The sequence below is a fragment of the Castanea sativa genome, chromosome 4, assembly GCF_040712315.1.
Source record: "Castanea sativa cultivar Marrone di Chiusa Pesio chromosome 4, ASM4071231v1".
NCBI classification, from domain to species: Eukaryota; Viridiplantae; Streptophyta; class Magnoliopsida; order Fagales; family Fagaceae; genus Castanea; species Castanea sativa.
In genome coordinates, this window is record NC_134016.1 from 2,062,042 (window position 1) to 2,079,517 (window position 17,476).

Sequence of the window (17,476 nt, forward strand, 5' to 3'; positions counted from 1 at the left end):
AAATTCCACAAAGCAAGAGTCACAAACTATGCCAACCTCCGCAATAAGTGCTTCTACACCATCTTTGTTGAGGATGAAATGTCTGCTACTTATATGTCCCGCCACTGTACTTTCTAAATCAAACAAGCACTGAGAACCAAAACATTTGGATTTTCCTCATCTAATTTGATTCTTGAAAATGAACCATTTTGATTTGCGAAATATTGGCCATACAAAAACAATATATACTTCTTTGTTGACTGCACATATTGAAAACGTTGCAGTTAATTGGCTTTGATTTTGCTTTTTTGGGTTATAATTTGACTTATACTCTACCCCAGTACAAGTCTGCTATTTTACTGAAAGAGAGAGATTGCAATTTTTCAATGGTGGAAAATTCATCATTTTGAAAAAAAAGGCATTGATAAATACTGAATCGAGATCAGCTCTTTGTTTTGCCCAAATGAGTCTGGCCTAGTTAAACATGCCAATGTAACTTGATTTGAAAAGTTCAACCATATTCTTTAACCAAAGTGTAACTATGGCGACAATTGTGGAAAATAATTAGTAATATTCTCACGAATTCTAATTCTTTTATTAATTACATAAAATCAATTTAGAGCTCAAGGATCATGGTGGTTTTTAGTGTGTGTTTGGCAAAAATTATTTTTGCCAGCTTATTTTACTATTTAGTTTATTTTTGCTACTATTTATGGATCCTACTGTATTTTTTAGTATTATTCATGGGTTCTACTGCACTATTTTAGCTAACTTTTACATTTATCTACAATATTTTCAGTAAAAAAATTTTCAAGTTTAGCAAAATAAATACCATAAATAATGTATACTATGAATTAATCAATTTTAAAATATTTTTCTTTTTCAGTTGGAGATTTAAATCTTACACATTTTGTTGAATATTAAGAGTTGTTAATTGTGGGTTACAGTTAGCTCATCAGAAACTAATACTATAGATTAAAACACTACAAATAAATAAAAAGTTGCTAATTTATCTCTTATTTCCTCTCTCTTAAAAGTTAAAACTTTAAATTTAAAAGCAAATTCTGCCTATACAAATAATCAATTTAGATTAGCCATAATTAATTTTGACTTTTACTCATAGGGAAAATGATCATAATTTATTTTGACTTTTACTCATAATTTTTTTCCTCTCTCTTATTTCCTTTTATTTTTGTCACTTTGACTGTTATTATCATTTTGGTAGTCACACACACAGTCACACTTTGACACTTTTTCACAGACTCATGTCGTGTTGAGTCACGCATGTACAGCAACTTCTTTTTCAACTTAATTTTCAAATCTCTCTCAATCAGAACGGTCATGTTTACCGATCAACGTTGAAGATTTGTTAGCGTAATGGTATTTCATTAAAGTTACAAAAATAATAAAAGCAGTGATTTTGATTGGAAAGCTCTATGCTTTTGAAAGGTTTATTTCTAGCAGCCACATGCTTTCCCTGAGCCCCACTTGATTTTGGAACTACTCTCTTTTTCATCTCAAGGTTAGGTAAAACCTATCAATCAAAAAAACCATTTTTTTTTTAATGTTTTGTTTTCTTCTATTTTCACTCTTTATCTCCAAAAGACATGTAACAATCAAGAACATTTTATCATAAAATAAGAGTCCATTAGTATTAAAAATTAAGATTATGACTTATGAGTTTGAATTAGTGAAAAGGAGATTGCTAACGATTGCCGATCAAATAGGGGGCGGTGGTAGCTTGCAAAAAAGAAAAGAATTATGTATAATAATTTTATTTTGAACTTTTAAAATAAAACTTTGAATCCTCTTGCCCAAGTTTTTTTTAAAGTCCAATTGAAATAAGTTTGAATATGATCACCTTGACAATATTTAACATTTTTGAACAAAAAAGGGAAAAAAACCAACATGAACTAAAATCTATGGAAAAAAATAGTTAGCCCAACATCAAATTAGAAATTTGTTGATCTTAACTTTCAAGAAAATCCTATTTAGATCTTAATAAATTTGACAAAAAATTACTTATAACTTCACTTTGACTAATAAATTTAATTATATTATTTGTTCAGTGGGGGGGACTAGGACCATAGGCTAGTCAGTCAATGGGTAACAAATGTTAGACTAAAAAACAATTAAATAATTAGACAATAGTGATATATTTTTTTTAAAAGAAGAAAATAGAAAAGGGTTGTGAGATAAGGGAGTGATTGAGTGAAGATAAATGCAAATGTTAACACAATAAAAATTTTCTTAATACAATTACAAAGACCAATAGTTGTCAAAGTTAAGTTGAATAAGTAAATAAAATAATTGTAAAGAGTAAAAACATAAACTAAAAGATAAAAACAAATTAAAATTCACTTAACAACAATGATTAATATGTTTAATGTATTTAGAAACAATAGATAGTTTCTAAAATTTAATCTTTGTAATAATAATAAATATGTTTATTGTATTAAGAAACTATATATCAAATGAACTTATAGTTTGTCTTTTGTTCTTTTGCCAACACTGAACAAATTTATAATAAGAAAACCATGTAAACCACAAAATCTATCTATTACTCAAAATTCATCTTCTTAGTTCTTACCGACTTCCTAGAAAAAAAAATTCTTGAAACAGCCACATAATCAAATCAAACATCAAATATAAGGTTCCCACCTTGTGAAGCATCACAAATTAGTCTGGTACACGTATCACCAACAATATTGTGCACTTTTATAGTGTATAATGAGATCCTGCGATCTCGGGGATAATATAAAAAATGAGAAATTTATGTACTAGAGATTAGTAGAATATTGGACCCTTTCCGGCCATGGGATTAATTAATTGCATTGGATAATGCTTTCATGGCAGTGGCACCTCCAAATTCATAAGTTTCTTACATAGGCTTTTTCCCATTATGATGTTGAACTTGGAGGTTAGTACCTTGGAGGTTATTCTAAGTGAGCAACAATGTGAATAAGGTTTCAAAAACTGTTGGACTGTTCCACCATGATAGTTAGGAGATAATAAGATGCTTGTATTTCTCCTTATAATTACTTAATTTGTGTGAAGTGGAACATTACGCACACCTAAGAGGATAGTCAAATGCTCAAACATCTCTAAATACAAAATTTCCAAAAACAAATTTGTATTTTAATCCAAAGATACTCTTGAATTAAATTGATTTGATTTTTTTGTTTTTGGTAATTTTATTTTTTTTTGTTTATGTTGAATAACTTAAATTACAATTCTAAATAGAGTAGTTTACATATAAACTCACACATGTTTTCAAGTGTTTAACTATCATATATTTTAAAGTATTGAATTTGAGATAGACTTTAGACCAATATCTTATAAATCTCATCTACTCATATTTAAAATTTTCCTTTTCACTCACTTGAAATTAAAGCAAAACATCATGGTGCAATATTGGTGCTTCAATTTTTGAAATTAAATAATTTGGGTTGTTATTTCCATGAATTTCCTCACCAGCATTTTGGGACTCTTTTTTTTCAATTGGATTAAAAAAAAAAAAAAAAAAAACTTGCCAGAGCATTTTGGGACTCTTGAATTGGTGGGTATGAAGCTCCCTTGAAGATGGTCCACCTTAACCCTATCTCTATGCATCAATTTGGCAATTTGACACATGGTTTTTGGAACATGCATGACTTGACTAAAAGACCTAAGGCCCATAACATCATAAATCCATATATGATGATGCATATGATTACAGCTATAATTTAATCATTTGCCAATAGATTTTTTTTTTTTTTTTTTTTTTAATTCTTGTACTGGGATTTGCCTTTTCTGCTTTCCTTTCTTTATTAATTATGGTGAGAGAGAGATCCATTCACGTGAAGATAATACAAAAAATTGCATTTATTAGCATATTTGTTTTGCTCAAAATGGATCAACTTTAATAATGGATTTTGTCATATCAATCACATCAAGTTGCATGAATGGTTCTCTCAAGAAAAAAAAAAAAAAAAAAAAAAAAAAAAAAAAAAAAACAAGTTGCATGAATGGTGTACACATACGTTTGATGTATCGCACTACCTTCTATAATTGATGTCGCATGTTGTAATATTTGAGATTCCTTTCTTTCCTTTTCTCTTTTGCTGTATTACTAGATTCCTCATTCATGCGCATATAAAAGCAGGTTAGTGATATGTAATATTTCCCTACTCTAAATCTTATTTCCTTTCTCTTAACTTGAGAATATATTTGTTCGTGTAAAAATACAGTACTTAACACTCTTTTGAGGCTTGAGTTATTGTCAAATAGCTAGGTTTAAAACTTTTTATAATTGATAAACTTAGTTCTTAATCACTATGAAAAAGAGGAGGAAAATGAGTTACAGTTTATATACTAAGTTGGATTTAGGTACTAAATTAATCAATTTTGAAAAGTTTTACACTTAATCAGCATTAACCCAACCCTCAAGGATATTAACTATATTTTATCATGTTTGTTAAAAACTTAAGTTTCTTAAGGTATTATACCGGATAAGTCAATTCAATGACATACTTTTCTACTTTTTCTTTTCTTTTTTTTACTAAACTTAGGATATTTGATCCTTTTGCCATTGGATTCAACTATGTGTGGTTATATCCTTTTCTAGCAGCCTCATGCTTTCCCTGAGCCCCACTTGATTTTGGAACTACTCTCTTTTTCATCTTAGGGTAAGGTATAAAACCTATCAATCAAGAAAACTATTTGTTTTCTTCTATTTTCATTCTTTATCTCCAAAAGACATGTAACAATCAAGAACATTTTATCATAAAATATGAGTCCATAATTATTAAAAATTAAGATTATGACTTATGTGTTCGAATTAGTGAAAAAGAGATTGCCAACTATTGGGGATCAAATCAAGGGCGGCTGTAAGTGAAGCTTTCAGGGTTCAAATGAACCCCCTGAGCAAGCACCCCCAAAAAAATTATGTATATTAATTTTTAAATAATTTTGTTTTGACCCTTTAAAATAAAATTTTGAACCTCATAGCCCAATTTTTTTAAAAGTCTAATTGAAATAAGCTTGAACATAATAACCTTGACAATATCTTAGCCTTTTTAAACAGAAATGGAAAAAAAAAAACTGTGGGAGTAGAATTGTCAAAATACACTTTTGGACCTTAGGCCTGATTTAGAGGTATTAATTCGTCTGAACAGAGCCTTGAAGTGCATAAGCAATCTCTTGCTGGAAGGGTTGGTGGGGTTGTCCGAGGAGGGGTATCTCCTCAGCCAAGTCAAGTGGAGGTCGAACGATGTGTCATGATGTATAGAGGAGAATGTTGGAAGGTCTATTGGGTAAAGATATGTTCCACACGGTTATAAAGAGGAAGAACTCATGAGAAATATTATGGAAAAAGCTACTACCACCGCATTAAAGACTCTACACCTACCTCTCTAGTCGCATTAATGGGGAAATAACCTCTGAACAGTAGTGATCAGCCTTACAGCTATTATTTGAAGACTTCAAGAGGGTGGTAGATGGGACAAGTATCTGGATTGATGATCTGTGCCATACGTGGAAGACAGAGGGAAGAAAAAAGGAGATATAAAAGGAAGAGAAAGGCATTAGAGGAAGGGAGGGGGGAAAAGAAGAAGAAAGAAAGCATTGTACACATCATTTTCAATTTTAATCTATTGTTTGGAGAATGAAAGGCAATACAAGTTATCCTCGACTTACGTCCGAGGAGAATTTCTGTTATTTTTATCCATTGGTTGTGTAGATAGTGGCAATCTAGCCCACATATTTGTTGTCCAATATCCATATAACCTAGGTTTCAAGCCCACGCTTTACAAATTTGATTGTATAAGGCTTTTTGGGTCTAAACTCATCACGCGATTGAGTCCGAGTACAAATTGTGCACTTACAAAAACAATTTGAACTAAAATCTAAGGAAAATAATAGTAAGCCCAACATCAAATTAGAAATTTGTTGATCTTAAATTTCAAGAAAAACCTATTTAGATCTTAACAAATTTGACAAAAAATTAATTATGACTTCTTTACTTTAACTTATAAATTTAATTATGTTATTTGTTGAGTGGGGACTGGGGTCATGGGCCAGTCGGTCAGTGGGTAGCAAATGTTAGATTAAAAGACAATTAAATAATTAGACAATGGTGATTCTTAAAATAAATAAATAAAAAATAGTCAAGGAGCATGAGGCAAGAGAGTGATTAAGTGAAGATAAAAGAAAATGTTAACACTATAAAAATTTTCTTAATGCAATTATAAAGACCAATAGTTGTCAAAGTTGAGTTGAATTGCTAAATAAAATAATTGTAAAAGTAAAGACCTAAACTAATAAATAAAAGCAAATTAAAGTTCACTTAACAAAAATGATTAATATACTTATTATATTTAGAAACAATATATAATTTATAAAATTTAATCTTAGCAATAATAATCAGTATGTTTATTGTATTAAGAAACAATATATAAAATGAATTTGTAGTTTGTCTTTTGTTCTCTTGTCAACACTATGGACAAATTTGTAATAAGAGAACCAGGTAAACCACAAAATCCATCCATTACTTAGTATTCATCTTCTTAGTTCTTACTGACCCCCTAGAAAAAAATCTTGCAATGCTATTAAATGTTGTATTCGAGATTCCTTTCTTTCCTTTTCTTCTCTTTTGCTGAATTACTAGATTCCTCATTCATGCGCATATAAAAGCAGGATAGTGACAAGTAATATTTCACCCTCTAAATCTTATTTCTTTTCTTTTAACTTGAGAATATATTTGTTAGGGTAAAAATACAGTAAACATTCTTAAGGCTTGGGTTATTGTCAGAAAGCTAGGTCTAAGACTTTTCAAGACTGAAAAACTTGGTTCCTAATCACCATGAGAAATAGAAGAAAAATGAGTAACAATTTAGGAACCAAGTTGGATTTAGGTATCAAGTTGATCAGTTTTGAAAAGTTTTAGACCTTATTAGCATTAGTCCAAACCTTTGGAATATTAATTGTATTCTAACCTATTTGTTAAAGATTTAAAATTTCTAAAGTACTATACCAGACAAGTCAATTCAATGACATACTTTTCTACTTTTTATTTTTTATTTTTTTTTACTTTACTTAGGATATTTGATCCCTTCCCCAATGGATTCAACTGTGTCTGGCTATATATTATGTTGATCTTGACTATCATTTGGGGATGACAAAATTTTTTTGCCTTACTTATCTCGTCCTATATATGCATCTCAAATGCTAATTTTTCATCTTGAAGAAGTTATAGAATGCTATTAGTTTTTTTTTTTTTTTTCCAACCTGTCTTATGTAGACTATGAATGTGTACATGTATATATTTTATTTAATAGGTATAACTTAAATTTTTTTTATTCTAATTATAATTTATAATAGTATACTCCATACAGTTGACCTTTGTTACCTCTATCCTTTTAACTTAAGAATCTTACTCATGGTAGTTTGTTTGCACGCTATTTGGCTTTTGAGTATCATATATGATCGACAAGTTAAATCAAAAGTATAAATATATTATGAAAAAAAAATTTAAAAATACAGTCTGGGCATTGTCCCACATCAAGTGTGTGTTGGGTTGTGTGAGTTTATATATTGCTCCGCGGAATTAAGTGTTGCATGCACTTTTAGTTTTGGCATGTAGTACTATTAAGCAAAAAAGAAAAGAAAAAAAAAAAAAAATATATATATATATATATATATATATATATATATATATATATATATATATATATGAGCATCAATTTCTTGATGATTAGAGGAGTGAGTCTCCTGACTCTCTTTGTGAGGATTTAATACAGTACATTAAAATTTAAGTTGATGAGTTAAAGCAAAATAATATTGTATTAATTAGTCACTCATATTGTTACTATCTAGTGTGTGGCTAATATAATATGAGACTTAACTACTAAATTAATTAGGGCATTTTTTATTTTTCTTTTTTAAATAATTAATTAAAAAATTCATAGAAAAAAAAACTTTCAAAGATGCTTCTTAACATTTTTTGTTGCTAAATAATACATAAGTATATTCATCCATGGCTTAGGCTCAAGTTACATTAATTACTTCTTCTAAAAAAACACTACTTACTTTATTTTTTTGAGAGAGAGAAAAAAAAACTACTTAGGGTCCGTTTGGATAGAGCTTATTGCTGAAAACTGATAACATTGTACCAAAATAATTTTTAAATGTGTGAATAGTACCGTGGGACCCATTTTTAATAAAAAAAATTCTGTAAAGTGAAGTTTGTGGGTCCCGTAAACAGTATACGGGACCCACAAATGTGCTGAAAAGTCAGCAAATGCGGCTACTGTTCATGCACAGTAACATGAACAGTAGCCGCTGTCCCCCTGACCCGTGCATCAGCAGAAAAAAAAAAAAAAAAAAAAAAAAAAAAAAAACGCAGCAGCAGCAGACGCAGACGCAGATAAGCTGTATCCAAACTCAGCTTTACTTAATTCTTTAAAAAAAAAAAAAAGTCACACTAATTACTTTTATATAGGGTAGATTATAGAGATAGATGCTTAAACTCTATTGTCTGTTATTCTAAAAAAGAAAACTTATTACTTATGTTACACCACTTTTAACCTGTTTATGGCATTAATATTCTAATTCAATTATTGGACTATACATTCCATTTTTTTTAACATACACACTAAGCATGGATGGTATAAAAAAAAACAATGTAATTCAATGTGGGATACCAAAAAAAAAAAAAAAACTCTTTAATCATTGTAAAAAAAATGTTAAATAGCTTAATATTTAAAATTTAATATAATACGTATGTGTTATTTTTTCTCTATATTCAGCCAGACCTATTGTCATACTCGTTGGATAGCATTAGGAAGCGCTGGAAAAAAAATTACTGGGATAGCTCCTTTAAACTTATATTAGTAGTTTTTAGAGTTGTAGCCGTGGTTTAAAAATGCTGCTATAGCCCTAATTTTTTTTGTAATGTATCAAACACTTACTTTAAAAAAAAAATTTAAAAACTACATTTATGCTGAGAAATTAGCCTATCTCTGACATTCTAAACCATGTGCCATTGTGCCCTCCAATAAATCTTAATTAGATATTTGGAATGTTTTCTTTAAAATTTGACATAAGAGGTTGGAAAGTATTCTATCCAAATTCCAAAAAACGGTAATTAGGTCAATAATTTAGAGTTGACAATATTGTATCAATCGCTTTTATCATTATTACATACCGTGAAACTTGACCAAATCAACTACATCACTTTTGTTTTATACTTTCAAATTTCAAAGTATGTACTTGACTTTATTTAATGCTTGGTCATTGTGAAATTCTTAAATTTGTGCGTGGAACTCACTCTCTCTCCTCCCACAATAAATCTTAATTTGATACCAAGTATGGCCGTATGGGACTTCACAATAATATCTCAAATTTAACTTATAAGCGGATATGCAAGATTATTTGTGTATAACAATTTATATGCATAGTATAATAAAAAATAATCACAATTACATATAAATATGAGTTCGACTTATGTTAATCTTGTCTATCATTTAGAAATGATGACAAAATTTTACCTTATTCATCTCGTCTTATGCCGCTCAAATGCTAATTTTCTCATCTTGAAGAAGTTATAGAATGCAATTTGTTTTTTTTTTTTTTTTTTTTTTCCAACTTGTCTCATGTGGACTACGAATGTGTACATGTATATTTTTTTATTTAATAGGTATAAATTAATTTTTTTTATTATTTTATATATAATTTGTAATAGTATTACCATTCATCAAAATACTTGTTTTCTCTTTCTCTTTCTTTGAGAACTCTCATAATTATTCCTTTATATCTTTCCCTTTCGTGTTTACCTTATTAATGTTGAAGTCACTTCAATAATAATAATAAAATACAATCTCGTTCCATTTCAATGTGATGGATCACTATAATTTATAATATACACACAAGAGGGGATGAGAGAAACAATGAAAGACTTCTTAGATGTGAGAAAATGAAGTTCTCTTTACGAAAAACATGTTTTATCCCAACTCCCAAACAACAAATGATTGAAGATAACTTTCATTTTAAGTAATTGAATTTAGAGTTTGACAATATTGTATCAATTGCTTCTAATTATTATTACTTGTCTACCGCAAAGACTTGACCACTTAAATCAACTACGTTACTGTTGATTAAATATATGTATTGCATGGGACTTTTGAAAAATATTTCTCAACTATAATGAACTCGTCAGCCGACATGCAAATGACAGAAATTAGTGTAGCTGGATACCACAACGCGGACAAATGAATGGAATTCTTAGTGCAGAAAAACAAACTTCAGCACCAAGAACCGGACGTACACGTTGCCGCGTTTTACACTACTAATCGGTATTCAAAAATTATTACTAACGGTTCTTTTGGATTATTTTATTTTTTATTTTATAGATAAAAATATCAATACACAGCATTTGTTAGAATGTTGACAAGTGGCAAATATTTGATGCCGTAAATGCATTTTTGATCTTATATTTTGGGTCTATTTCTATTTTGGTTCTTATTTTTTTTATTTTACCATTTTTAGTCTTTAAAATGAAAAATATGTTCTATTTTGGTCCCTACCGTTATCTCACTAACAAAAATTGCTGATATGGCAAAAGAAGTGCACTGTTAGCCCAATAATGTGCTGAGGTGACTATTAAAATAATATTAAAAAATATTATTTGGCAATTAATAAATGCCACATCAGCTTTGAAATTTAAAAATTAATTTATCAATTTTAACAAAATAAAAAAAAAGGAAAAAACATGATTAAAAATCAACAACACATGAATTCGGATCTAATGTACTCTTCATCAAGAACACATGAGCACAAACTGAGAAAATCAAACACAAGAAAATCAAACTTAGAAAATCATAAATGAATATCGTGCAAAACAAAATCAATCCACATATATACATATAAACAATATCCAAAAGAAAAAATAGATTTAAATCCGTAAATTTAATCAATACATCATGAACAAAATACCTACAAATTCTAACGAACTCAGCTCAATCCTCAAGCATACCAAAAACAACAAACAATAAAACTGAAAAAGTAAAAAAAAAACAAAAAAAAACGCGTCTAAATCTTTTGTCTTTTTTGTTTTCTTCATCTCTATCTCAGTCGTTAGTCTTTTCAATACCCATTAGCTTTGGATAAGTGACCTTACCAGACACCAAGTCTTTCCCAGCTGTTTTCTCCAATTCCTGAGTCAATTTTGTCACATCAAGAATATCATCCACCACTTGATACAACAACCCAATATACCTTGCGAAATTCCTCAACTTTTCAACCTCTTCGTGAGACCCACCTCCTAGAATTGGTCCTAAAACCACAGCTGCTTCAAGCAACGCTGCCATTTTGTGCAAATGGACAAACTCAAGGTGTTCCAAACCCACATTGGAAAGTCCCTTAGAACATATATCAATCACTTGGCCTGCAACAAGTCCTTCTATCCCAATCAACCTCGCGAGCTCTCCGATGGCTCTAATAACTCTCGCTGGCGGCACATCCACAGTAGACACTGCTATGTGCTCGAAAGTGAAGGCTAATAGCGCATCATCGGCGAGAACCGCGACCTCCTCCTCCACCCGAAACCCATCTTCAGTCACCTCCACCTTCACCTTGAGCTTGGAGACTGTAGAGAGAGAGCTTGAGATTTTCACAGAAAGAAAGAGAGAGCTTGGAGATTTTGTTTTGAGTTTTTAAAATTTAAATTTTATGTTGTGTTTGGTTACGAACAAAGTTTAATAGAAACTGAGGAAATTACTCAAAAAATATCTCAATCTTTAAAATTCAGAAGTGAATTCTTTTTCTTTTTAATTCTTTTATTTAAATTAAAATTAAAATTGATAAATTAGAAATTCTTTGTTTTTAAAATTTTAAATTAAAATGTTGAAGTGACATATTTTAAATATCAAATAATTTTTTAATATTATTTTAATGGTCATATCAGTATTTATTGTGTCAACAATACACTCTGTTTGTCACATTAGTAATTTCCGTTAGTGAGATAACGATAAGGACCAAAATGGAACGTGTTTTTCATTTTAGGGACTAAAAACGGTAAAATAGAAAAGTAAGGACCAAAATAAAAATTGACCCAAAATATAGGGACTAAAAGTGCATTTACGTTATATTTAATATGAGTTAGCTTCTTAACAAATCCAATGTTCTTGTGCACGGACCCAAGCGGGTCCCTAGATTTGTGTTACACATTGTATACAATTCCTGCAAATACATACATATATACATACATACATATATATTAAGCCAAAAAAAAAAAAAAAGTCTGGGCATTGTCCCACATCAGGTGCGTGTATTGAGGTGTGTGAGTTTATATGCTACTCCACAGGACTAAGTGGTGCATGCACTTTTGGTTTTGACGTAGTTTTATATATATATTTGAACATTAATTTCTTGATAATCAGAGAAGTGAGTCTCTTGACTCTCTTTACGAGGATTTAATTCAATACATTAAAATTTAAGTTGATGAGTTAAAACAAAATGATATTGTATTAATTACTCACTCATAGTATGTGGCTAATATAATATGAGACTTAACTGCTCAATTAATTAAAAAAAATCTTCTTTTTTTTAAATAATTAATTAAGACATTCATAGAAAAAAAAAACTTTCAAAGATGCTTATTAAAAAATTTTGTTGCTAAATAATACAAAAACATATTCATTTACATGTTAGGCCTAAGTTACATTAATTATTCCTTCTATCAAACACTTACTATTGAAGATATTCATCTACCCTTTTCTCACAAACTTTCCAGTGAAATGACCCCTATTTGAAAATAATTAGGAATATGCCCTTATTTTGAAACTCGATTTTTTTTTAGAAAATCAAGTTTCAAATGTAAAATTCAAATTTTTTATAATCGAGTTATAGCAAACTTGGACTTAGAAAAAAAAATTTCTAGAACTCGAGTTCCATTCAAGAATTTTTTTTTCAAGGAACTCGAGTTCTACAATTTTTTTTTTTTTTAATTTTCAGTTTACTATAACTCGATTGTCTAAAAATCGAGTTTTAAATTGAAATTTGATTTTCTAAAAATCAAGTTTCAAAATCGGGACATTTCCCTAAATAATTTCAGATATTGAGCACTTTGCTGAAAAGTTTTGGCGAAAGAGACAAATGTTCATTTTGGTCCTCTCCTCCCACAATAAATCTTAATTTGATACTAAGTATGGCCGACATGCAAGACTAATATTGTATGACTTATGCATAGTACAATAAAAAAAATATCACAGATTATACATTTAAAATCTAATCTTGATTCTTGACCATAGATTAAAAAACTAGACAAGATTTGAATAAATAGAAACGAATCCGTAAAATGATTTTTTATTTATTCATTTTTTGATGAACGTAAAAAACGATATTGACGTGACTGTTGTGATACAAGAATACACAGGTTGACGTAAAACATGGATCCAAAAACAAAAATCACACCACTGTTTCCCACTCACACAAAAAGACACCATATCAACGTTTGCCGCGTTTACACGTATGGTTCCAGCTCCTAACAAAAAACAAACAAACAACAACACTAATTTAACAAAAAAAAAACACTTATTTAACAAACAAAAAAACACACTTATTTATCAAGATAGTTTGTTTGCAATAGCATTTTGAGTATCATTATCATATATGCTCAACATGTTGAATCAAAAGTATATATTTGAACATTAATTTCTTGATGATTAGAGGAGTCTCTTTGTGAGGATTTAATACAATACATTATAATTTAATTTGATGATGAGTTAAAACAAAATGATATTGTATTAATTAATCACTCAATATTGTTACTATTTAGTATGTGGCTAGTAAAATATGAGACTTAACTACTCAATTAACATTTTTTGTTGCTAAATAATACATAAACATATTCATCTATGAGTTAGGCTCAAGTTATATTAATCACTTCTTCTTAAAAAACACTACTTACTTGATGATTCTTAAAAAAAAATCACACTAATTACTTTATTATATAGTGTAGACCCTAGAGATAGATGCTTAAACTCTATTTTTTTAACCTATACACTAAGGATCCGTTTTTTTAACCTATACACTAGAGATAGAGATAGATGCTTAAACTCAATTTTTTTAACCTATACACTAAGGATCTGTTTTTTTAACCTATACACTAGAGATAGAGATAGATGCTTAAACTTTATTATATGGACTATACATTCTATTTTTTTAACCTATACACCAAGGATCCGTTTAGGATCCGCTTATTTTGCTAAACCTGAAAAATTTTTGCAAAAAAAAACTGTAAATAAAGATAAAAGTTAATTGAAATAATACATTAAGATCCATAAATAGTACCAAAAAGTACAGTGGGACCCATAAATAGTAGTAAAAATAAGTTGAATAGTAAAATAAGTTAACAAAAATAATTTTTGCCAAACAGACACTAAGCATAGATGGTATAAGAAAAAAAATGTAATTCAACGTGGGATATAAAAAAAAAAAATGTAATACTCTTTCATCATTGTAAAATATATTAAATAGCTAAATATTTAAAATGTAATATAATACATAGGCGTTGTTTTCTCTCTATATTTCCATCCTTTTTATCAAACACTTATTGTTTTTCCATTTTTTTCTTCTCACTATTCTGTCATCCTTTTAAAAAAATAATAATAATTAAACTTCACTTATGCTGAGAAATCAGTCTATCTTAGACTTTCTAAACCATGTGCCATTGTGCCCTAAATCTTAATAAGATATTTGGAATGTCTTCTTTAAGATTTGACATAAGAGGTTAAAAAGTATTCTATTTTAATTCCAAAAACGTTAATTGGGTGAATTTATAGTTGACAATATTGTATCAATTGCTTTTATCATTATTATAATCTTGAAACTTGACCAAATCAACTAGATCAACTCTTATTAGATATACTTTCAAATTTCAACTAATTATGCACTTGACTTTATTTCATGTTTGGTCATTGTGAAATTCTTAAATTTGTGCGTGGAATTCACTCTCTCTCCCCTCTCCGCAATAAATCGTCATTTTTTGGTAGGAGACAATAAATCTTAATTTGATACAAAGTATGGGACTTCTCAATAATATCTCAAATTTAACTCGTAAGCTGACATGCAAGTGACATATAATTATTACTAGTAATTGCTTACCTAACCTATTATTATTATTTATAATTCACTTGAACCTAAAAAATATTTCTTTAGTTGTAATTAAGTTTGGTTGGGTTAGGAGAAAACTAACGGCCCGTTTGTTACCATTACTAGAACAACAAGTTTTAATATTTGAACAACATTACACGTATTTTTACACATTTTTTTTACTGACTTGTATTTTCAAAAAACACAAACAATATTACTAGAACAACATTACCAAACAAATCCTAAATTTTGCAATCCATACTACTGCTAAACTTGTTGTTATAAGCATGAAGCCCCTAAAGCCATCTTGAATACTTGAACGCATTATTCTAGGTGTCTTTGTTTGACTTAGGCTGCGTTTGGTTCAACGGTAAATCAGTTTCAGAAATTATTTTCCGCATTTGTGTGTGTTTGGTAGCAACTGAAAATTTGGTCAACCGGAAAATCACTTACCTTTGACTGTAAAAAACCCCTTCCCACCCGTAAAATAACTTTCATTTCTATTTTACCTTCAAATAGAAATTTTTCAGAAAACAGAGAGATAGAGCACGAAGAGAGAGAGAGAGAGAGAGAGAGAGAGAGAGAGAGAGAGAGAGCACGAAGAGAGAGTAGAGAGAGTGAGATCGCGCCCCAACCCGTGCCTGCAAGATCATGCCTTTGCCATTGCCATCGCCATCGCCGATCTGATTCGTGATGCTCAACGCTCAAACCCATCTCCGATGAACCCGGTCTGATCGTGCTCGCCTTCGCCTCCGCCGCGTGATCTCGCCTTAACGTCGAACCTAGTTGCCTCTCTCTCTCTCTCTCTCTCTCTCTCTCTCTCTCTCTTCATTCTTCTCTAACCGGATTTGATGAATTTTTTTTTTTTTTTTTGGGTTTTGTTGTTCTGTATTGAGAAATCTCTCTTCGTTCTTCTCTGACCGGGTTTGATGAGTTTTTTTTTTTTTTTGATTTTGTTGTTCTGTATTGAAAAATAATATTTGTTTGGAAGCTGAGAAAATGTGAGAAATAAGTAGAAAATGTGTTTTTTATAATATTTTCAAGATTACAACCAAACACCTGAAAATATTTTTCAAAATATTTTTTAAAATGCTACCAAACACCTAAAAATATTTTATTTTTTCGAAAATATTTTCAGTTGAAATTATTTTACACCCGAAAAATATTTTACACCCGAAAAATATTTTACACTTAACCAAACTCAGCCTTAATGAAGTTTGCAGGTTATTAGAAAAAGAATTGTTGACCTAATTACTTTTTCTTTTTCTTTCCCCTAGTGTCCTTTCAAATTTTTTTTTTCTTTCTCACTTTTTTATCTCTTACCTTTTAAACAATGTGACCGCCATTAAAATCTTAATTAGATATTAAACATGAACTTTAATTCTGTAAGACCCATGTGCCCTGACTCAGCAGGCGACATAATATAACCGTGATTGGTACTATTATAATACTATTTGGATAAATTAAAATAATTGTTTTTAATTTTATAAACATAAAATGTAGTTGCAGAGAACAAAAATGTCACAATTCGTAACTCAGAGAAATAGTAATTTTTATACCATGCGGATCAATTAAAGGATTTATAAAAAGGATAAGTATAGGACACAACACTTTTGACAATATTTTAGTTTAATAATACTATTTCATAAATTATTTTATTAATTAAGACAGTTTAAAACTATTTTGACATATAATCTTTATAACATTGAATTACTAGTTACACAAAATATGAAGAGACGGGTTTCACTAAAACATACATTGACTTTTAAGTTTTATTATTTTAATAAATATATTTCGAAAATGTATTTTTTTAGTAAAAATATTAAAGTACACTATTGTCCCTTAAAGCTTTGGGTTGTTTTACTTTGGTCATTTGTGTTTCAAAATTTTTATTTTGGTCCTTTAAGATGACAACCTAATATGAAAGCGAAAGCAAATATGAAAAGGCAAAATGTTTGATTCCGTCTTCACATTAGCCTTATCGTCAATTTCTGTGTGTATAGTGACCGTTCATTTTATATATATATATATATATATATATATATATATATATATACACACACATATATATATATATATATATATATATATATATCTTTGCATTTCAAAACATTTTAGAACTAATATTTCCTAAAGTAAAGAAACATGTACACTCAACAATCAAATCATTAATAAAAATGGATGACAACCCAATATGAAAACAAAAGAATCTATTTTTTAGAAGGAAAAACAAAAGCAAATATGAAAAGGAAAAATGAAGATTTTAAAACATAAAAGGCCAAAAAGAAAACAATCCGATTTTTTTTTCTTGAGATAAAAGATAGAAAAAACAATCCAATTTTTAGAGTTTCTTTTAGCTTCAGTACTT

The 17,476-nt window shown here is 29.2% G+C and overlaps 1 protein-coding gene across 1 annotated transcript; it reads right to left on the reverse strand.

Annotated features, from left to right (window-relative positions):
* Positions 1-11,084: 11,084 nt before the first annotated feature.
* LOC142631441 (geranylgeranyl pyrophosphate synthase, chloroplastic-like) lies at positions 11,085-15,822 on the reverse strand. Its single transcript, XM_075805616.1, has 2 exons — positions 15,744-15,822; positions 11,085-11,602 (listed from the first exon to the last, which is right to left on the reverse strand). Exons 1-2 carry the CDS (start codon positions 15,820-15,822, stop codon positions 11,085-11,087), a joined length of 597 nt encoding a protein of 198 aa, XP_075661731.1.
* Positions 15,823-17,476: the final 1,654 nt, after the last annotated feature.